At 43.0% G+C, this 23460-nt stretch overlaps 1 protein-coding gene across 3 annotated transcripts in view; it reads left to right on the forward strand.

Moving 5' to 3' along the window:
• LOC124612605 (RNA-binding protein Raly-like) overlaps positions 1 to 23460 on the forward strand; it is a 395826-nt gene that overhangs the window by 354891 nt on the left and 17475 nt on the right. For 2 of the 3 annotated variants that reach the window (XM_047140895.1, XM_047140894.1), the window contains exons 7-8: positions 11786 to 11914; positions 17269 to 17411. In XM_047140895.1, the coding sequence (XP_046996851.1) occupies positions 11786 to 11914; positions 17269 to 17411 (272 nt within the window). The remainder of the gene's footprint in view (positions 1 to 11785; positions 11915 to 17268; positions 17412 to 23460) is intronic. The other variant, XM_047140896.1, reaches the window with a different exon arrangement.

A 23460-nucleotide genomic window follows, 5' to 3' on the forward strand; every position in this document is an offset into this window, starting at 1 on the left:
AACATCTATATCTCCACCAGAGCCCATGGCTGACAATGAGCCCGGAGGGCTCTGCCAGTCAGGGACTCCTACGGCACAGTAATGCACAGCATGCAGATGGATGGCTGTGTGGTGTGTGGTGTGTGAAATCACTGTGGGATTGCACCGGCACACTGCCTCCGCCACTTGATATGTCTCAGTCATACCGTGTGGGAACAGTCAACGTAAATGGTATCCACTCCACTGTCAAGACCCGCATGTTACACGACATGATCAGAGCGGCAGACTTGGACATTGCCCTTCTCCAGGAGGTCCGTCCCGAGCTGTGTTTAGACCTATATGGCTACACCACGTACAGCCTACCCGTAGGTGATGGCGTAGGAGGAACGGCCATCCTTCTCCGAGATGGCATAGACGCGACGGACGCGACGTACTTGCCGAAGGGGCGAGGCATCGCACTCACACTTGGCGCAGTGTGCCTCATTAACGTCTACGCTCCCTCCGGTAATTCGCACCGTGGTGACAGGCATGTCTTCTATTCGGAGGAGTTGGCCCCACTTTTGCAAGGAAATATGGACCATTACATAGTGGGCGGCGATTTTAACAGTGTTCTGCGGCCCGAGGACCAGATACCGCATTACGTCCCATGCCCCGCTCTACAAGCATTGATACGTGACCTCGCGCTCCACGACACATGGCTCTTGCATCATGGGACCCAGAGTGGATATACACACTTTACCAGCCATTCTGCCAGTCGTCTGGACCGGATATACGTCTCGCGTGCCCTCCGCACAGCAACCCGTGATGCAGAACTCTGGCCGACGGCCTTCACGGACCATCTTGCGTACATCTGCACTGTCACCTTGCCCCGACAACTCACAAGACGCAGCAGGGGCCCGTGGTCGCTGAACGTCTCCCTCCTTCGCGAGGAAGCGTGTCGGCGAGCAGTCACTGACACGTGGCGTCGATGTATCAGGCGCCTGCCTATGTATGCTTCCACGTTGCTGTGGTGGCTGGGATGTGTCAAACCTGCCCTCCGAAAGACCTTGATGGCCTACGGGCGTGACAGATCGAACTGGCAAAGGGCAACATCGGAATTTTACTATACAGCGTTACGTGAGCTGGCGACGCAACCGCCGTCTCCCGAACGTCAGATGTCCGTACAACGCATCAAAGTTCGTCTACTTCGCATCAGGACAGAGCAGCTAGACGGTGTCCGCATCCGTGCGCGAGTGCAAGACTGTATCCCCAACGAAACAGCGTCAGTGTATCACATTGTGCGCGAGAGGCGCCACCGCAAACGTCAGCTCATTACGGCGGTAAACACGGAGGACGGCGGGCGCGCAGTGACACAAGCGGACATCGCGCACACGTTCGCCAGACACTATGGGACCTTGTACATGGAAGATCCGCGAAATGTACGTGATTATGACGGGCTGTTGCACGATTTTCCCGCCCCTCGGGACGTGGCACCCGATGATAGTCTGCTGTTGCCCATTACACCCGACGAGCTGACATCGGCCTTGGCACGTGGAGCACCGAACAAGTCGCCTGGACCGGACGGTTTACCCCTGGAATTCTACCGCACTTTTTACCACCTTATGGGTGACAAGTGGCTCCAAATGTTTCAAGACCTGATCCGCCCTGATTTCACTGTCCCCACAGAATTCACAGAAGGCATCTTGATTCCAGTTCCGAAACCGAATGGTGGTTGTAGGTGGCAGGATTTTCGCCCACTCACACTCCTCAACAACGACTACAAGATCTTCGCCCGTATCCTCCGCGCGCGTCTCCACACCGCTATCGGGAAAGCCATCCACACCGATCAGACATGTTTAGGTGGTGTCAGCAACATTCATACGGCGTTAGGAGCATACCGCGACGTAATTGCTTTGACGGCGGCCTGCAAAATACGAGGCGCCCTTGTCGCCGTAGATTTTGACCACGCATTCGACCGCGTCGATCACGGCTTCTTACGCGCAGTTTTGCATCGCATGGGCCTCTCTCCGGAGTCTGCAAAGGTGGTCCTTCGACTGGTCCACGGAGCGCGCTCCCGCATGATGGTCAACGGTTATCAGTCTGGTCACATTGTTGTTGGACGGTCAGTGCGACAAGGGTGCCCCCTGTGGGGCATATTATTTGCTGCAGCACTTGAACCAGCTTTACATGGTCTACGGCAGCGATTAACTGGTATCTCCTTGCGGGACGTGACCTTTTGTTGTGGTGCACTCGCCGATGACGTGGTGTTCCTGGCCAGATCAGAGGATGAAATGCATATGGCGCTACAGTGGCTACGCCAGTACGGGGCGGTCGCTGGGAGCGTCATCAACGTGAAGAAGACAAAGTACATGGATGTCGGAGGGGGGATTTCCCACACAACGGCGGTGCCCTTTGACAAGGTGCCCGTACTCAAGTGTTTAGGAGTGCAATTCTATAGCAATGTCCGCCGAACGGCGGCGGCTACGTACCGCCGGCTCCTACACCAGACACGTGCTCTGCTGCAGGACAACAAACTGCGTCGCTTGGATATGCTCCTCAGAACACGTTATGTCAACACCTATCTTGTCTCAAAACTGAACTATTTCGCGCATATCCTTCCCTTGACAGCTACGATGGCCGACAGATTTCAAGCAGCATATGGACATTTCGTAAGCACCGGTCTGGTTTTTAAAGTCCGATACGCCACCCTGACACTGCCGCAGCGGGCGGGCGGTATCGGTTTAATTCACGTATATAACCGTGCGCGATCGCTTTATCTCAACACTATGCGTCGCACGTGGACCTCTGCCCACGCCACTCTGACGGGCTCCCTGATAGCGGAAGTGGCACCACACTCTCGGCATCCCCCGGTTTCTGTAGGACACATTTCACCGGCACTCACCCACATCAGAGACTTCTTTGTTGACTTCAGCTACTTACGTTCAGAACTTCCGACGACAAGGAAGCCCAGCACAAAAGATTACTATCGCCTCTATCAGCAGCGGCAACCTGTAAATACGGTCACCCACAGACACCCTGAAGTTGCCTGGAACAGGGTGTGGCGAGCGGTACACACGCCTTTTCTACCTACGACGGTGCGTTCATTGTGGTACGTAGTTGTGAATGGGAAGTTCGCTACTCGTCAGAGGTTACATTCCATACATCTGACGGACGACCCCTTGTGTCCGACATGCTCAGTCGCTGACTCGGATGCACACCGTCTGACGTGTGCCGCGACCAGCGAGTGCTGGCTACTGACGCAGCGCATACTGGCATTACTCTTGCGGCGATTGCCGGAGTCTATCTCCCCTGATGACGTATTGCGCCCCGACGTCGTATACTTTCCATCAACCAGAACGAACGCCGTTAACTGGCTAAAAGGCATGGCCGTTTACTACATATTTTGCGATGCTCCCAAAGGCACACTCGACTTTTGGTCCCTATTGATGACGACACATGCAGCTTTCAGCCGCCACCCGAAGTACAGAACTCGTTTCGCAAATTATTTAGGTTCATTATTTGCGGATCCTCCTGCTCACTGGGGCGTTCCGGGTATGAGACGCTGAAAATGAAGAAGAATCCTGGAGCATATTGATCCTCTACGGACGGAATAGGGGGGAACCCCTCCCAACAGACGAGAAGACGACTCGGACGCTCGGCTACGGCAGTTGTAGGATCTTTCTTTGTAATGAAACAAAAATAAATCTATAATACACAAAAAATGTTATAAAAATTAAAGAAATAAATAAATAAAAAGAACAACATCGACAAACCCACTCCATCCTCTTCCTGATCCTTCGATCCTCGAACTCGAACACGTTGCTTGGGCGTGGCGGCGGGATGGCCAGGCTTCGGGTGTCGACCCCTGCCCTACCCGTCGTCCTGCTCCTGCAGCGGTTCATTAGGGCGAAAAAAAAAATAATAATAATAATAAAAGAAAAGATGGTAGAGCACTTGCCCGCGAAAGGCAAAGGTCCGAGTTCGAGTCTCGGTCGGGCACACAGTTTTAATCTGCCAGGAAGTTTCATATCAGCGCACACACCGCTGCAGAGTGAAAATCTCATTCTGGAATTACATTTCTGTTCATCTATGCAAGCAAAGATTAGTGTAAGTCTGCATAATTTATGTAACATCTTTAGCATTTGCTTCATATGATCTATCATTGACATTTTGCACAATATTTTTAATACAAATTAATTAACTTGAACTGCAATAGCAGTAGTATATTTTACATTGTTCCACTGGCAACAAAGTCTGCAACCCGCGATTACGAAAAAAGGTCAAATATAACAAGTACTCCGCCTTTTAGATAAGAAAACGTCTTTATTCACCCACTTTTAAACAAAATTCATTAATTAATGAACTCGATCGGTGAACTTATTATGTGTTTAAATCTAATGCAGCCTTTGCTCCATAAGTCTACTTTCTTTTTGAGACTTTTCCTTCCATATTTGTATTCTTATATTATTACTCATGCCTCTGGAATTAGTTTTCATGAAACTTAGAACTTGATATGTATAAGAACACTCAGAAATGTTTTCGATTACCAAAATTTACACTTACAATAGAACATAAAAATTCTCATCTGAGTGTTAGTTTTACTCACGTGGAAGCAATCATATCTTCTTTACCTCTCACCAAGCCAAGTACAGGGTGACACACGGGAGACAGACGGTTTTTTAATGAAAGAATACTCAGCTAACTTTAAAATTAATGCATGTGTATTTACACAAAATCAAAGCTCATTATTTGCCATTTTAGTTAATAAAGTTATTTGTGAAAAATGATGTCATCAAGGTGATGTCCATCATTTCGAATGCAGGACTCAAGTCTCTTCTCAAAATCCTCCATCACACGGACTAAAATCTCTGCAGGGATGGCAGCAATTTCTTGAATGATTGCATTCTAACTCGTCCAAATTTCGTGGATTGTGGTTATAGACACAGTTCCTAAGGTACCCCTACAGAAAGCAGTCACATACTGACAAGTCGGGAGACCTGGGAGGCCAAGGAACATTGCCAAAACGTGACATAATCTGGCCAGGAAACATGCGTCTAACGACTGTCATTGAAGTGTTTGTGGTGTGCGATGTTGCCCCATCCTGCTGGAACCAAACGTGTTTTAAAGGAATTCGTCATATTCTTAGTTCTGGTTTCAAGAATGTTTCAAGCATACGATCGTAACGAACCGAATTAACAGTAAAAAGTAAAAAATAAGGTCCAATAATGCCAACAGAGCCAAGAGCACACCACACTGTTACATTTTCTGAGTGTAGAGGACGCTGGTGGATATGGTGTGGATGTTCTGGTGTCCAGTAACGTAGGTTTTGCTTATTCACGGTCCCGTTTAAATGAAAATTAGCTTCATCGCTCATCAATAAAATTTCATTTTCATTCGATCCCAAAATCACTTGCATTCTGTAAGCGAAGTTTTCTCGTACAGCAAAATCAGTTTCCTTAAGTTGTTGGACAATGAGCATTTTGTAGGAATGGAATTTTAATTCTTCATGCAAAATTCGTCTAACCGATTCACGATTGATTCGTAACTCACTAGCATGACGTCTAGCTGACCGTCCTGGGCTTCTGACTGCCGCTTGCCTTATCCTTTCAACATCTTCTGGTGTCTTTACTCTGCGTCTCGGGCCAAGATGCTTCTTTTCCAGTATGTTTCCAGCTGATCTGAAGTTTTCCTCCCACCTGAGGATTGTGATACGGCTCGTAACAGCTCCATGTCGACCGACATCAAAATGCGCACGAAACAATCGCCGTGTAGCAATAACTGACTCACCACTTTTCACGAAAACGTTATAGACAAACACTCGACGTCACAAGTCCCACTGTTCCATAGTGACTGAGTAAATGAAATGGCGTCTTGTGTGGATCAGAACTAGCCCCACCACGACCACCGCCCACCACCGCGCCCTCAGTACTACGCAGTTCAAAACCGTCCGTCTCCCGTGTGTCACCCTGTACATACGTACCAGTTTATCTCTCTTGGAGTCTGTGAGTTAGTCAGGGTCTTTAATTTGATCTTTTGGGTTTCAGCGCCACTGTGTTTGTCGAGTAACGATATAAGTCACGTATCCTGCACAGGAATTAATGGTTTTTACTCACCACGTTTATTGTTTATGCATAGTCTGCAGCACATCCTTTGAGATAGAGAGAGAGAGAGAGAGAGAGAGAGAGAGAGAATGTTCCTTATTTTATTACATTTATACACAGTCTCAGTTGAGCAGAAGTTTAGCAGCGACCGTCCTCCTGTGTATTCAACTTGGTCTTATTTTGACATCTGAAAATCAGTTTGGATGTCACGACTCAAGTGAGCCTCGTAAGCAATTGGATGAGAGAAAAACTTATACCAACAAAAATAAAGGTAACAAATATCACGTTGTTGGACGAAGTTATTCAGTTAGATACTGGGTGGTGTGTCACTAAAGGCGCCGCACGTGGTCAGCCGTTCCTTTCCTCCTCCACATCTGCATAGTCACTCCAAAACTAAACTCCGTTGCACTCATAATTTTGTCTGTGTTTATCGGTTCCGGCGCTTGCGAGACGGAAAAAAGTCTCGGGTTCGAATTTCAGTGGCCCTTTCCTTCGTAAATCCCGGGATGTGAGAAAATTTCAGGACCCAAGCAGAAGATTCAAGATCATTGCTTGATCCAAGCGAGAATTATTTTCCGGAAAATATTTAGTTAATAATTGGAAGAAACAAATGAACGCTGTGCTTTGAGGAGACAACTAAGCGCATAAAATTGACTGGAACACATTCTGTGTAATATTCACCGATGGCATCTGCTCCAGCGCCGTTGATAACGTGTTACTACCCCGTCTAAATACCGAACTCGCCAATAGGCGTGAATGCAGTGCGTATCGTTTTCCTAGGCATGTTTTGAGGATGGGAGATATTACGGGATCATGTAGGAACTAGTGCTTCGTTCTTTTTGCGTTCAACGGGCAAGAGATGGCTTTTAATGGTATAGTATCGGTGAAAATAAAGTCTTACCTTTCTCTTTATTTCTTCACTCTTTTCCGTTTCTCTTCCAGTCTTCCATTCATTTTGAAATTGTAAATTTCAGTGTTACATGTCGCTGTGTGATAATGATCCTTAAATTCCTGTTAAACACAGATCTACATGACAGTTCCAATTTTAGGTCCGTACCGGAGATTAGCTGTTTTCTTCAGTTTCAGTTCAAAGAGAACAGACAATGAAGCAACGCAGAAGATGAATATACTAATATAGATTATTGTTAGGCTCCGTCTCTTGAAAAACAGTGCTTCAAGGGAGACAACGCCATTTCGTGTGATCACTATCCACGCAGAAACTATGAAGACTGACAATTGGAAGTTCAGAATCAATTTGGAATCGAACGACTTACAAATGACCTGCCAAAGTGACCGAAATCACTAAGCCTGAGTAAGCAGATGGAAATCGCTAAAGCATAGGTCTACAGCAGTTCAAAGGAAAAAATGGCAGTACCGCATCAGTGGTGATATTTACGTGACACTGTCTTCTTTTGTAAAATACGTTTCACGTGAAAAGGCAGATCGAGAATGGTTCAAGGAGAAATCAAACAGGAAGCCGCACAGTTTTAGGTATTATGAATGTCTTATCCACGGAGAGAGAAGGTCTCAATCGGTTGTTCTCGGTCCATTGCTTAACCATCTGCAGTCCGAAAGATTATTAAGACTGCAGCTGAATATCGCTGCAATATTCAGATGGTTGCTGTAGAATAACAACGTAACTAATGTAATGAACTACCATAGGAAGAGAGTCTACATCGAAGCATTGATTCATACTTCAGGGTTTTGTACAAGTTCGAATATGTTTTTCATTGAGTGAACTGAATTTTGGATCGTACCATGGCCAACATTTCAACATTGTTGTCCCAGAATTCAGGTCTCCGTTCAAGACACATTATCCACGAAACTGTTAGGAAGAATGCGAAATGTATGTCTCCTTGCTTACACAGGGTGGAGAATTACAGCTTCCACGAAATACTTCATGCGCCTTACGGTAGGCAAAGGTGCAGATGATGTAAGTTGGGTTGCCTACGTTAAGGTGCGTGGAACATTGTCCAGCGTAGTTTCACACTGTACAGTCACATTAGTCTGACAGCAGCCCGAACGACAACCTTTTGCAGCGCTCACCACTTTGAAAGGTACAGGAAGAGAGTCAGGGAGATTCTCCAAGGTATCGACAAGGATGTGAACTCGTGCTGGCTCCAGCACCGCGACCCATTGCGCCAGGTTTCTCGGTTCAGGATCCATGGTGACGGCCGAGGAAATTCCACGGATCCTCAACTGGGCTTAAGTCGGCGGAGTTTGGTGGCCAGAGCAATATGGTAAACATATCCTGACGTTTTCCCAACCACGAACATACAGTGCGAGCTGTGGGACGTGGTGCATTGTGTTGCTGGTAGATGCCAACGTGTCGAGGAAGAACAAACTGAGTACAAGAGAGGACATGATCCCCAGAGATAGATGCATACTGTTTTGGTCCATTGTGTCCTACAGAATGACGAGATTATCTGAAGAATCCCCAGACCATAATGTTTTCTCTTCTAATCTTGACCTTTCCAACGATTGTTGCAGGGTGTTTGCTTTCAGGCGTTTCATTCTGATGGAGCTTAAGGGTAACCCACCGTGGTTCAGGTCGAAAAAAATCGATTTTCGGCTTTTATCATATTTCGATAGATTAAGGTTTTATTAAAGTACTCTGAAAAGGATTTTGCTGAAAAATTTTTTTTAGAGCATGTAAAGAGCATTTTCCTACCACGCGTGTTTATGTGCCACGCCCACTTTTCTGTCACCCACTCTTCTGCATATATTTTAGATCTTTATATCCCCTACATTGCACTTTAGAGATATTTTTATACTCGGGACCGTGTTGACTATACATGGAATGCAACGGTCGGTATTCTTTTGTTTCTGCTGTTTGTAAACAACACGCTTTCAAACACGCGGTTAGTTTTGGTCAAGTGTGATTGCTTCTTTATGTGTGTTTTGTTGTGTTTATTGAAGACGACGAAACGTAAAGGCATTTCCAAGAAACAACAATTTAGAGGAATCAAGTTTAGAAAGATTTCTGTACAAGAGGTTATGTCACCTGGCAACGATGTTTCTAATTGTAATTCTTCAACAAGTGCATCATCAAACAAGTTCTCACCATTTCAAGAGAGTTACAACGAATTTACTGTAACTTTATTATAAATCTTAGAATATTATCACATGTAATTTCTAAATTTGTACAATGAAGACAGTGTGGTGAGTCACAGTGTGTGAAAATTTGTGAGAGCGCCAGTGGGAGAAAAGTCCTTGCAATTGCTTTGGATTTAATTTGCTCTAAATGCTCAGCTGTGATTTCATTTATGAGTTCTTTAAAACCAGATGCAAGTGGCTCTTATGAAATAAATATTAGATTAGTTTATGCCTTACGATCAATTGGCAAGGGCATGGCTGCAGGGAGAACATTTTGTTCAGTGATGAACTTACATCAGCCACCAAATAAATTTGAAAAACTGACTGCAATATCAGAGAAAGCTGTATGTGAGGTCAGTGAGGAAAGCATGAAACTGGCTGCTAGGGAAGCAGTGGAAGAAAATGATGGATGCTCGGATATTGCAGTTGTTGCTGGAAGTTGGCAGAAATAGGACATACTTCTCTGAATGGAGTAGTGATTGCTACGAGTGTAGACACCGGTAAAATGTTAGATGTGGAGACACTGTCTAAATATTGCAAATGTTGTAAAGTCAATGAACATAAAGAACACAACTGTGTGGTTAATTTTAGAGGAACAAGTGGTGGTATGGAAGTTCATGGAGTACACCAAATATTTCATCACTCCGTGTAAGCAAGAGGCGTGCGGTACACAAAATATTTGGGCGATGCTGACAGTAAGGTATACAAGAATGTGGTGAACTCTAAGCCATATGGAGATGCCATTATTAAGAAAATAGAATGCGTAGGCCATGTTCAAAAACGTTTGGGAACAAGACTGAGAAAACTAACTGTTGATATGAGAGGAAAAAAATTAGAAGATGAAAAATTGTTGACCGGGTCAGTTAACTAAAACCGAAATAGAAAACTTGCAGGAATACTATGTGCAGGCAATTAGGAGAAATAAAGAAAATCTGGAGGCAATGAAGAGAGATGTTTTGGCCATACTCTTCCGTAAGTCCTCTAATGATGATAAGCCATGTCATGGATTGTGTCCCTCAGGAGAAAATTCATGGTGCAAATGCAATAGGGCTCAGGCAACTGGAGAACCTTATTCTCACCAGCTTACTCTTCCTATTGCTGTTATTACAGCAATGAAACCTATTTTCAGAGACTTGCCTCATCCTGACCTTGCATGGGCAGACATAGAACCCAAATGAATGTTTCAACAGCATAATTTGGAACCGCCTTCCTAAAACTGTATTTGTAGGCATGCATACAATGAAACTAGGAGTTCATGATGCTGTTATTAGATTCATTTGTGGTAAAAATGGAAAGTGTTGGGTACTGAAAAAGCTGGGAATTAATCCAGGTGAAAATACGAACACTGGGCTGCAACATTGTGATAAAATGAGGATACCCGGTGCAGACAGGTCTGCATCTAATATGGCCAAGAAAGCAAGACAAACATCCAGGAAGGTGAAGAAGAAGCCGGAAGACCTGCTAAATTCCAAAGAAGGGCAATCATATGCAGCAGGACAGTTTTAATTAACTATAAGTAACTAATTTCAAAAGCTTTTTCTTTGAAGCAATTTCCCGAAACTAAAATGTTCAGGACATATGTCCCATTATATCAGAAACTATTATAGATAAATGAATGAAATTTTCAGAGACTCTGCATAACATAAAAAGCCACCTCTAGTACAACATTCATTACTATTCCCCCATCAGGAAGCTCACAAAAATATTTTCTGTAGAAAAAAATTAATTTTTTTCTTAATAAATTTAAAAAAGTATTTCTTAAAAACTGTAAAATGGTTAAAGTTGATTTTAGTACAGTTGACTCTATTAGCATCGTGTAACATACAGTAAAAATATTTTTTCAGAAATGGGTCAAATACTTGCCTAAATTAACATGGGTTAGATAGACAGGGTGTGGTCCCCTTAACGTGTGATCCATCTTGAAAGGCCACCTGTCGCCACGCAGTGAACGTCCTGTTACGGTATTGGCGTGCAAATTCCAGTCTTCATCGCAGATGAACAGTAGTCAGCGTGGGTGCATTATCCAGGCGCCAGCTGTGGAGGCCCATACGTAGCAACGTTCGCTGAACGGTCGCTGAGAAGACACTGTGACACTGTTGATAGCCCCTAGGTTCATCTGGGCATTCAGTTTCTCAACAGATGTATTTTTATTCATCGGTACACATCTCCGCAGAATGTTCACTCCTGTTATCTTTGGCCTCTAGTGCACCACGAATACTTCTTCGCCGGTTTTGGATAGCGCCATTGTGCCATGCATGGCGTACTTTAAACACAGCAGCAGGTGAACAGTTTACAGACCTAGCTGTCTCAGACATGATTTCACACTTGGGAATGGGAGCCATTCATAATGACCTTACTCACATCAGTTAAATGACCCAGTTCCCAAATTACAACGACTTCACTATTTCCCCCATGCTAGGCTTTATGTACCCTCCACTTCTAGTGCTGCCATTTGTCGTCTGAGTGGTCACTGCACGTTGACGTCGAACATACACGGTGCGAACATTATCGTGTCTGGACCACACATTTTGCCCTTCCTGAATTACCCAAATAAGTCGGAGTCACTTTAACTTTTGTTAAGCTACTGGTTTCACATTGGTCGCTTTCTATTTACTACATTGTTGTTTCAGGTAATCCAGACATCTTGATCTGCGGTAACTGCCGTGAGATGTTCACCGACCTCCATGAACTCCTGGAGCACAAGAAGACGTACTGCAAGCTGCGCTTCACCTGCAAGTGCCACAACGGTCTGAAAATGAGTAAGGCCGCCCAACGAATACCAGCGCCAGCACAAAGAGACAGCTTGCGGAGCGTAACAGCACCGAAAATGAGATTGGATTAGAATAAACGGGCGTCGAGACTAGAAACATGGAAGGTGTTAGGGGTATAAGCGCAGATATTGTGATTATCGGTACCTTAATATTTAACGACATCAGGGTGTTCGTTGTTTTTCTTTGCGCCTAACAGTCTTCCCACAAAGCGTCGCAGAATTTACTCAAAAATGGCTCTGAGCACTATGGGACTTAACTTCTGAGGTCATCAGTCCCCTAGAACTTAGAACTACGTAAACCTAACTGACCTAGGGACATCACACACAGCCTTGCCCGAGGCAGGATTCGAACCTGCGACCGTAACGGTCGCGCGGTTCCAGACTGAAGCGCCTAGAACCGCTCGGCCACACCGGCCGGCAGACAGAATTTGCTACCTGATGTTTTGTGCACAGTTGTAACCGCGCCACTAAGGGCACTACTCCTGTCAGTATAGACTGACCGTTCTGCCTCCATTTATCGAAATTCAACACCTGACTTGCTGCCCAGCGGAAAATTAGCATTGATGGTTTGTTCTTGCCACATGTATTTGGAGGTACTAACAATCCTTATAAAAGCACACTACTCCTAATAGCTACAATTGTTACTCTGCAAATCAGGTAAATACTGATGTTATGTTGTTCAGTACACTGTCCACAGTCACCAATAAAAATATCTGCACTTAATACCACTGACACTATTACAGTCATCTGGTGGGCTTTGGTAGTACGGGCTAAGGACTGACATAAAAATTGTTAAATCAGTTGCACTATTTCACCTATGTGTTATCGCACAAAGTACTCAGGTGTACTGTAATGCACTCATGGAGGATTATTACGCATGACCTAACCGAGTCCATACATGCATCATTTATTTTTTACCTCCTTCTTCTATAAACACCAGCAGCAACGTGGCTCCAATGGGGACTAAGCTGCGGCCTTTTGCCCCAAGTGAAATATTCGAACAGGAAAGGAATCGTTAGGCCTGGAAAACAAATGGCGATACCAGCAATGGGATTTTTCTTTGTTATGTTGACACACGTTCCTAAATTACAATAGCCGAATATCAACGTGATCTGTGGAAGAGGCTCTTTGGCTTATAAGAAAAATCATGAATACAGTGCCTTGTAACTTTTTAGGTAGCGTTGCCGTTAGTGTAAATTCACCGCCAGCAGCAGTGAGCACTGTTTTCCTTCAACTTCCCCATAACGCAACTGTTAAACGGCATCAGCAAATGAATACATTGATGTAGCTCACAATATACTGGATTACAGGCGATTTTAAGCAGTAGATGAGGTACATCTATAAGAAAGAATGTATATTAAGAATTAACTATGGGAAAGGTTTTCGCTACAATAGTAAAAACTTTGCACAATGTGGACATAAACCCATAGCAAAAAAAAAAAAAAAAAAAGTCTTCATCGAGCTGTTCGTGATCTGTGGGTCTACCCTTCCACGCTACAGATGAAAAACTATGAAAGCAGCTACTGGAAGCCACTGACGCATTATCGAAAGAGGTGTATCCAGTCTCATCTTACATAAAGTGCACCGCTATATATATATTTTTTTGTTGTTGTTCACTTTCAAAGGAGCAGAGAAAAAGAGGGGCACTACGCAATACTTATCGTGGAAATGCTTTTGGAAGTGACAGATAAGAGAGACTCAGAATTCATATGGAAACGTCTTCTTTTTTCATGAAAATGCTCATGCCGAGAAACGCGATTTGACGCTAGATGGATAAATTGTAACAACATTTTTGCCAAAAGTTTTGGCACCCTCTGCCTAGTGGCCCATATGTGAGAAAGCGTGCAAACTAGAACGCTTTCTTCCAATTTTCGGTGCCTTATGGACACTATGTAACGATCTGTTTCCATTGTGGAATTCAATGTGTCTTCCTGTCCAGTGGACATTGTTGTGGGTTGGCAAGAGAGCCAACCTGGTTTACTAGAGGAAGCCGAAAGGTACGCGGTTTAGCTCACACAGGCTGGCATGGGGTCTGGAACAGGACAAGGAAATTAGACTTTATAAAAAGGGATGTAGCTGGTGGAATACTTAACTTTAATCCATAAATGGTAAACATCGCTCTTGACGGTACATGTTTTACAGCATCAATAGTAACTGGTAATGGCGCCTTGCTAGGTCGTAGCAAATGACGTAGCTGAAGGCTATCCTAACTATCGTCTCGGCAAATGAGAGCGTATTTTGTCAGTGAATCATCGCTAGCAAAGTCGGCTGAACAACTGGGGCGAGTGCTAGGAAGTCTCTCTAGACCTGCCGTGTGGCGGCGCTCGGTCTGCAATCACTGATAGTGGCTACACGCGGGTCCGACGTATACTAACGGACCGCGGCCGATTTAAAGGCTACCACGTAGCAAGTGTGGTGTCTGGCGGTGACACCACAGACATAATGCATAACTGTTAATGTGTTTATGTTGTCGTAACGTTGCTTTCCTCTCAACTAGACGGAAAACATGAATCAAGGACGCTGATGGAGATTACAAAATTATGGATCATGTTCTCCGACAGACAGCTTATGACGTTAACTGTTTGTGCCAGCAGTATTTACCCATTTGTGTAATTATTAATTGGCAAGTTAAGCACAGCTAGTAATCTTAGAACAATATTAGAAGACAGTGTTACTGGTAATTTGGTTATGTATAAATCCCATTTGTAGTTGTTGTTGTTCTTGTTGTGGTCTTAAGTTCTAAGACAGGTTTCATGCAGCCCTCCATGCTACTCTATCCTGTGCAAGCCTCTTCATCTCTGAATAACTGCTACAACCTACATCCTTCTGAATCTAGTTGCTGTATTCATGTCTTGGTCTCCTACGACTCGTACACCCCACACTTCCCTCCAGTACTAAATTTGTGATCTCTTGATGTGTCAGAATGTGCCCTATCGACTTATCTCTTCTCCTATTCAGATTGGGCCACAAATTTCATTTCTCCCCAGTTATATTCATCACCTCACCATTAGTTACCAGATCTACCAATGTAATCTTTGGCTTCTTCGGTAGCACCACTTTTCGAAAGTTTCTACCCTTTTTTTTTCCAATACTGTGTATTACCAGATCTACCCATGTAATCTTTGGCTTCTTCAGTACCACCACATTTCGCAAGTATCTACCCCTTTTTTTTGCCAACACTGTGTACTGACCACGTTTCATTTCCATACAAGGCTCCACTACATACAAATACTGTCATAAAAGACTTCTTCTTCAGAAACGCTTTTCTTCTCATTGCCATTCTACACTTTATATCTTCTCTACTTCAGCCATCATTAGTTATTTTGCTGCCCAGATAACCAAAGTCATCTACTACGCTGCTTCGTTTCCTAATCTAATTCCCTCAGCAGCAATTGATTAAATTCGACTGCATTGCATTATCTTTGTTTTGTTTTTGTTGGCGTTCATCTTGTATCCTCCTTTCAGGACGCTGTCCATTCCGTTCAACTATTCTTCCAAGTCCTTTGCTGTCTCTGACAGAATTACAGTGTCATCGGCAAACCTCGAGGTTTTTATTTCTTCTCTCTGAAATTTAATTCCTACTCCAACTTTTTCTTTCGTTTCCTTTACTGCTCGCTCGGTGTACGGATAGAAAATATCGGGGATGGGCTACATCGCTGTCTCTCTCCCTTCTCAACCACTGCTTCCCTTTGAAGCCCCTCGACTCTTATAACTACCATATGGTTTTTGTACAAGGTGTAACATCATTTCGTCCCCTATATTTTACTTCCCCCACCTTCAGAATTTCAAAGACTGTAGCCCAGTCAACACTGTCAAAAGCTTTCTCTAAATCTACAATCGCTATAAACGTTGGTTTGCCTTTCGTTAACCTATCTTCCAAGAGGAGCTGTAGAGTTACTAATTCCTACGTTTCTCCAGAATCCAAACTAATCGTCCTCGAGGCTGGCTACCACCAGTTATTCCAATCTTCTATAAATAATTCGTGTTAGCATTTTGCAAGCGTGAATTATTAAACTGATAATTCGGTAATATTCACACTAGTCAGCACCTACTTTCTTTGGAATTGTAAGTTTTATAGTCTTCTGGAAGTGTGAGGGTGTTTCACCTGTCTCAAGCATCTTGCCCACAAGATGCAAGAGTTTTGTCATGGTTGGCTTTCCCAAGTCCATCAATAGCTCTTTCTACCTTGTCCCTAGTGAAATTTGCTTCTACATCCTTACATTTGTCCTCTAGCCATTCCTACTTAGCCATTTAGCACTTCTGTCAATCTCATCTGTTAGACGCTTGTATTCCCTTTCGCCTGCTTCATTTACTGCAGTTTTATAATTCCCCTTTCATCAATTAAATTCAACACTTTTCGTGTTATCCAAGAGTTTGTAATAGGCCATGTCTACTTGTTCCTCTGCTGCCTTCACTATTTCATCTCTGAAAGCTACCCATTCGTCTTCTAATGTATTCCTTTCCTCTGTTCTAGTCATTTATTGGCTAATTCTGTCCAGAATTCTCAACAACCTCTAGTTCTTTCAGCCTATACGGATCCCATCTTCTTAATATCCTACTTTTTGATACTGCATAGTTGTAATCTAAAGCTCATAGCCAGTAAATTGTGGTGAGAGTACACCTCTGCGCATAGAAATGTCTTACAATTTTAAATCTGTTTTCTATATCTCTGTCTTACCGGTATATGATCAGTCTTAAACCTTCTAGCGTCTCCCGATCTTTTCTGTGTATACATTTCATTGTTCTTAAACTAATTGTTAGTGGTGATTAAATTACGCTCTGTGCAAAATTCTACCAGCCGGCTTCCTCTTTCATTCTTTTCCTCTAGTCCATATTCCAAATTTTCCTCCTCTTCTTTTTCCTACTACTGAATTCCAGTCACCCATCACAAATTTCCTCACCTTTAACTATGGGAATAATTTCTTTTATCTCATCGTGCATTTTTTGAATCTTTCCATTATCTGTGGACCAAACTGGTATATGAACTAGTAATACTGTGGTGGGTCTCGGCTTCATGTTACCTTGGCTACTTTAATGCGTGCACCATGCTGTTCATAGTAGCTACCTAACATTCCTATTTTCTTATTCGCTCTTAAACCTACTCCTAAGTTACCGCTGTTTGATGTTTATAACCCTGCATTCACTTGACCAGAAGTCCATTCCTCCTGCCACCGAACTTCTCTAATTACCATATATCTAACTGTAACCTATCCATTTTTCTTTCCAAATTTTCTAACCTACCTGTCCGATTAAGGGACCTAACTTTCCACGCTCCGATCCGTAGAACGCCAGTTTTGCTTCTCCTGATAACATTTAGGGTAATTGTGTTGTCCTTTGTCTTAGAAGAGGATACGGCGCTGCTGTGCTTCCAGTGCAAGGACTCGTTCCACGACGCGTGGGACCTGATGGTGCACGTGCAGGCGGCCCACATGCTCAACATCTACCAGCTGGGGGTGGCCCGCGCGAACGGCAGCTTCAAGTCGGACGTGAGTACGCTCTGTGTCTCTCCACCACTAGCGCTATGTATCTGTTTACAGTTCATTTATCCACAGCTGCAGTGACACCGCCACGCTCGCGGAAACGAGGCGTCCTTATCTCTAGCAGGTGTTTCTCTCGTATTTCCTCCCTATTCTCGGCAGGGCAAGTAAGAGTTGATATCGATAAAATACACCGATACAAACAATTTAAAAAGCAGACAAAGCTCGAAACCATATTTAAAAAATGAAAATTTGTAAACATTTCTCAAATTGTTAACATATATCTTCATTTTAAAAAATTCCAGAAATTCCCTAAAACGGTTGTTTCTTTTAAAACGTGGATACTGTGATAGTGAACGTAAAAAGATGGGGACTTTGTAGGGAGCACATTGTGCTCATGTGGCAGCGATCTAGATGCTTGTAAAACAATACACTGGTAGCCAAGATCGCAGGAATTCTTTTTATTCCATGATTACCGGTTTCGACGAAACTAAAGCCGCCATCATCGGATCCGATGATGGTGGCTTTAGTTTGGCCGAAACCTGTAATCATGGAATAAAAAGTATTTCTGCGATCTTGGCTACCAGTTTTTTTCTTTTACAGGATGGAGACGGAACTTCACTAAATACTAACGATCTGCAGTAGGAAAGAAGAGAATATTGACTGATTCAGGGTGACAGTTGCGAAGGTTTAGGCGGAGAAGGCTGATTTGAAAATGGCAGCACGTTTAGTTTCGAACTGTTTGTGATGGGAATAAACACGAATTGACGTACCTTTACGATGGAGGAGCCTGGGCTGTATTTAGGGAGAAAAATACGGTGGCGTAATGAAAAGTAATGCCTCCCAATCTTTCATGTGAAAACTCTTAAACCTTCTTAAATAAAACGAAAGTTGTTTAAGTAAAAACGAAAGTTGTTTAAGTAAAAACGAAAGTTGTAAACATTCTACAGCTTTATTCTCATTGTTTACATGTTAGCAGCCCTCTGCCGCTAGATGACACCCAGTTGTATCGTGTTACATTGAGTCGTGTTCAGTGCTTTAGAAACAGTGTGTTGTAATCGTATTTCGATTTCGAAGAGTTGGACCACTCGTGGACCACCCTGTCTCTCGACATGACAGTGCCATACTACACACGAGCGGTGGCGAAATCTTCAACAATCTTCATCGATCATCCTCCATATAGTATCGACTTGGCTCCATCATATTTTCATCTGTTTTCAAAACTTAACAGAAATCCTTAGCGAACTTCACTTTGACAGTGATGAAGCGGTGGAAACAGAGCTGAGGTTTAGGCTCCGTCAACAGTGTCAAACTTTCTTCAGTGATGGTATCAACAAAGTGGTCTTCCGTTCAGAGAAAGGTTTTTGCCGCCAGGAGGAATCTGTAGCGAAATAAACCTGTACACATGAACAATCAAGGTATAGAAAGTTAATAACGTATGTTTTATTTAAAAAGTTTTTCGAGTTTTCACATAAAAAATTTGGAGGTGTTACTTATCAGCACGTCTTCGTAAAGAAAGAAAAAAATAGTTTGGGTCACATGGGAAGCAGTCAGGTTAGTTATAACGATAGATCTCCATGAGATTTTGTTAATATAGGTGTGCTAACCTGTAATGCCGTTGAGAGAGGGAGTGGAGTGTGTGTTCGCGTGTAGACAGTTCAGTGTGTCCTCACTGATACGGCAGGTTACGAATGTGGGAGTTTGGGTAGCCTAGCTTTCATTTTGTATAACAGATGCACAGGTGTTCAATTTATTCGAGACTGGACAGAAGTTAGATGAAATAATATAGGACTCCAGTGGGGGAAGATGAAGGTTGTTGAAAGCTATGTGAAGTTCACAGTATCAGAAGATTTCAAGAGAGTGACTGAATTTTGAGAAATCTGATACCTAGGAGACAGTTGCTTCGACTGAAATGGTTCAAATCAAGATTTCATACTTGTGTACGATAGTGAACTAATGTCGTAATGAACTTGCTGTAAAATCTCCTGTAAATGCCTTTTGGAAAAAATTAGAGGAGATAATGTATTGGGAAATCAACAAGTTATTTTATTTGTATGTATCTCGAAAATAGTGTTGTACTAAACGCTGTAAATCAACACCTGTTATTTGACAGAACGAAAGAAACCTATTCGCCAAAACACGTCACATTTATTTCTCCAGACCAAGATTCCCGAGGAGACGTCTCTTTAATATTCAGTATGACTGTCTCACGTAATAGATCTTAAGTTAATTACATAAAGTAACTCTCTCACAAGAAGTTCAAATTATGAAGAGCTGTAGTCATGATATAAATTGTAAGAGATCAAAAGAAAAAGGTGAGACATGAATAAATATAGTCGGATGGAATAAACTGTGATCTTTTCTGTAAAATTTAAAACTGTGGTTGAATTTAGTAGCATATCTGAGAACTACTAAACACTGTTTTTTTTTATGAACTCTTTGAATGTATAAAAGGAATAAATGTTTCGATCAACTAATCCTTCTCCAGTATGATCAATTATTTCATAACAGATATATAAGTAGTGAAAACTTGTAGTAATTTAAATAAGCTACTTTTCCGTTAGTAACACTTTAACAGAGTACTTCACCAGCAGATAGAAGAGGTTATATTGACTGTTTCCACTGTGTGCCAGGTATAGCTAAAACACTAGTTATTATATGCTAAAACACTATATATAATATGCGTTATGTCAGCAGCATTGGGATAGTAAAAAACTTTAAACTATTGTCTGTACCGCCAGCACAATATAATTGTAATAACTTTCTTTCAAAGAAATACACACCAAAACAAAATACGAGAAAGGAAATAATGAGTGTCAAAATTTATAACAGTTTGGGAAAACGTGAATTCAAATAAAATTCGATCATTGGAGATTACTTATCAAAATATTAGTAAAATTTTACAAATATTTAAAATTTTAAAGGACAATATTAGTTGATTCTAAAGTACACTCATCTAAAAGAGTTTTGCATCACCTCGGTTCCGAGAGTTCCGGTACCTGTACATTTCTGCCCGTTTTATTGCTCGTGGCATTCACGTATCGTACAGCTGTTATGGCGCCTTCCATGACCACCAGCGGCATACGTCGGCCGCATATAATGACCCCCAAAATAGCAGGGAACCTCCAGCTTGCTACACTCGCTTGACAGTGTGTCTACGGCGTTCAGCCTGACCGGGTTGCCTCCAAACACGTCTCCGACGATTGTCTGGTTGAAGGTATATGCGACACTCATCGGCGAAGAGAACGTGATGCCAATCCTGAGCGGTCCATGTGGCTGTTGTTGAGCACATCTGTACCGCGCTGCATGGTGTCGTGGTTGCTAAGATGGACCTTGCCATGGGCATCGGGAGTGAAGTTGCGCATCATGCAGCCTTCTGCACACAGTTGAAAGTCGTAACACGACGTCCAGTGGCTGCACGAAAAGCATTATTCAACTTGGTGGCGTTGCTGTCAGGGTTCCTCCGAGCCATAATCTGTAGGTAGCGGACATCCACTGCAGTAGTAGCCCTTGGGCGTCCTGAGCGAAGCTTGTCATCAACAGTTCCTGTCCCTCCGTATCTCCGCCACATCCGAACAACATCGCTTTAGTTTTTCCGAGACGCCTGGACACTTCCTTTATTGAGAGTCCTTCCTGGCACAAAGTAACAATGCGGACGCGATCGAACCGCTTTATTGACCCTCTAGGCATGGTTGAACTATAGACAACACGAGCCGTGTACCTCCTTCCTGGTGGAATGACTGGAACTGATCGGCTGTCGGACCCCTTCCGCCGAATAGGCGCTGCTCAAGCATGGTTGTTTACATCTTTGGACGGGCTTAGTGATATCTCTGAACAGTGAAAGGGACTGTGTCTGTGATACGGTATCGACAGCCAACGTCTATCTTCAGGAGTTCTGGGAACTGGGGTGAAACAAAACTTTTTTTTTCGATGTGTGTACACTATCTTACGTCTTATGGTTGGTTAGTTTGTGGGGATTGAAGGGACCAGACTACAAAGGCCATCGGTTCCTTTACGTCTTATGAATATGCAGGTTACGATGTTAATGGTCCGGATTAAACACATAACATTTAGTAACTTGAGAAGTAATTGAGATATTTATTGACGGTATGTATTTCATGATTAAGGTTACAAGAATTGGTTATTGAAATCGTATTAAATTTTACAAAAAAGTATTTTAGAATGCTTAAACATTTTTCCCTAATAATTTTGGATACATACAAATTAGTTTGGGAACCGAAAATTGTTGTTGTATAAGTGGAGATAAGAAGGTTGGAGCTGAGTTAGGTAGAAGTTAATACAACTAAGTGTCACATGCACGGAAAATGTTGGTAATATGTTCTTTGTGGGTATCGTAATTTTGTCATATTTCTTGAATAAAAATACTTCTTATAAAACTGACTACAATTTTACTGTAAGGTGGCTGATAACTGAATACTGAAACATATAACTAAATGTGATGGCCAACCTTTATCACTATATGTTAAATGGATGTGTTGCATGTAACTATAGCTCAAAAGAAATTCCTTTATTAGCTACAACACTTGTTTAGTGAAATAATTACTTACATGTGATAACACGTATTGCATAATTCAGATGCAAATTAGTAGTGACAACTTTAATAAACAGTGGCGTCGACTGGAAATATGAACGAAATTTTCCTCCCCCAAGTTACATTTCAGTAGGGAGCAGATATGATGGCCGGGTGCGGCAGGCACGAACTCCGAGCCGCCTTGCCACTGTTCTCGCAGCTCCTCCCATCGGAGGTTCGAGTCCTCCCTCGGGCATGGGTGTGTTTGTTGTCCTTAGTGTAAGTTAGTTTAAGTAGTGTGTAAGCTTAGGGACCGATGACCTCAGCAGTTTGCTCCCATATGAACTCATCACCAGCACCACCACCAGACATGATGTGCACCATAAAATGAGTGTAAAAGAAATATTTTGTATGTTGCCTTGAATATGGCAGGCTCGATGATTTGCCAAGCCGTCACACCCCAGGTAGCTAGGTGGTGGCACCTCTAATGCAGATCTATGTACTTTCCTATTATCTTTCATTTCTCCTTCTTAAATGAAAGATGCTTGTTATTCTACAACAACATCTACATAGATACTCTGCAATTCACATTTAAGTGCCTGAAAGAGGGTTCATCGAACCACCTTCACAATTCTCTATTATTCCAATCTCGCATAGCGCGCGGAAAGAATGAACACCTATATCTTTCCGTACGAGCTCTGATTTTATCGTGGTGATCGTTCCGCCCTATGTAGGTCGGTGTCAACAGAATATTTTCGCATTCGGAGAAGAAAGTTGGTGATTGGAATTACATGAGAAAATTCCGCCGCAACGAAAAACGTTTTTCTTTTAGTGATTTCCAGCCCATATCCTGTATCATTTCTGTGACACTTTCTCCCATATTTCGCGATAATACAAAACGTGCTGCCTTGCTTTGAACTTTTTCGATGTACTCGTCAGTCCTACCTGGTAAAGATCCTACACCGCGCAGCAGTATTCTAAAAGAGGACGGACAAGCGTAGTGTAGGCAGGCTCCTTAGTAGGTCTGTTACATTTTCTAAGTGTCCTGCCAATAAAACGCAGCCTTTGGTTAGCCTTCCCCACAACATTTTCTATGTCTTCTTCCCAATTTAAGTTGTTCGTAATTGCAATACCTAGATATTTAGTTGAATTTACGGTTTTTAGATTAGACTGATTTATCGTGTAACCGAAGTTTAACGAGTTCCTTTTAGCACTCATGTGGATGACCTAACACTTTTCGTTATTTAGGGTCAACTGACACTTTTTACACCATTCAGATTTTTTTTTTCTAGATCGTTTTGCAATTTGTTTTGATCTTATGATGACTTTTTTAGTCGATAAACGACAGCATCATCTGCAAACAAGCGAAGACGACTGCTCAGATTGTCCCCCAAATCGTTTATATAGATAAGGAACAGCAAAGAGCCTATAACACTACCTTGTGGAACGCCTGAAATCACTTCTATTTTACCCGATGACTTTCCGTCAATTACTACGAACTGCGACCTCTCTGACAGGAAGTCGCAA

This window comes from Schistocerca americana, chromosome 4, assembly GCF_021461395.2.
Source record: "Schistocerca americana isolate TAMUIC-IGC-003095 chromosome 4, iqSchAmer2.1, whole genome shotgun sequence".
Taxonomy (NCBI): Eukaryota; Metazoa; Arthropoda; class Insecta; order Orthoptera; family Acrididae; genus Schistocerca; species Schistocerca americana.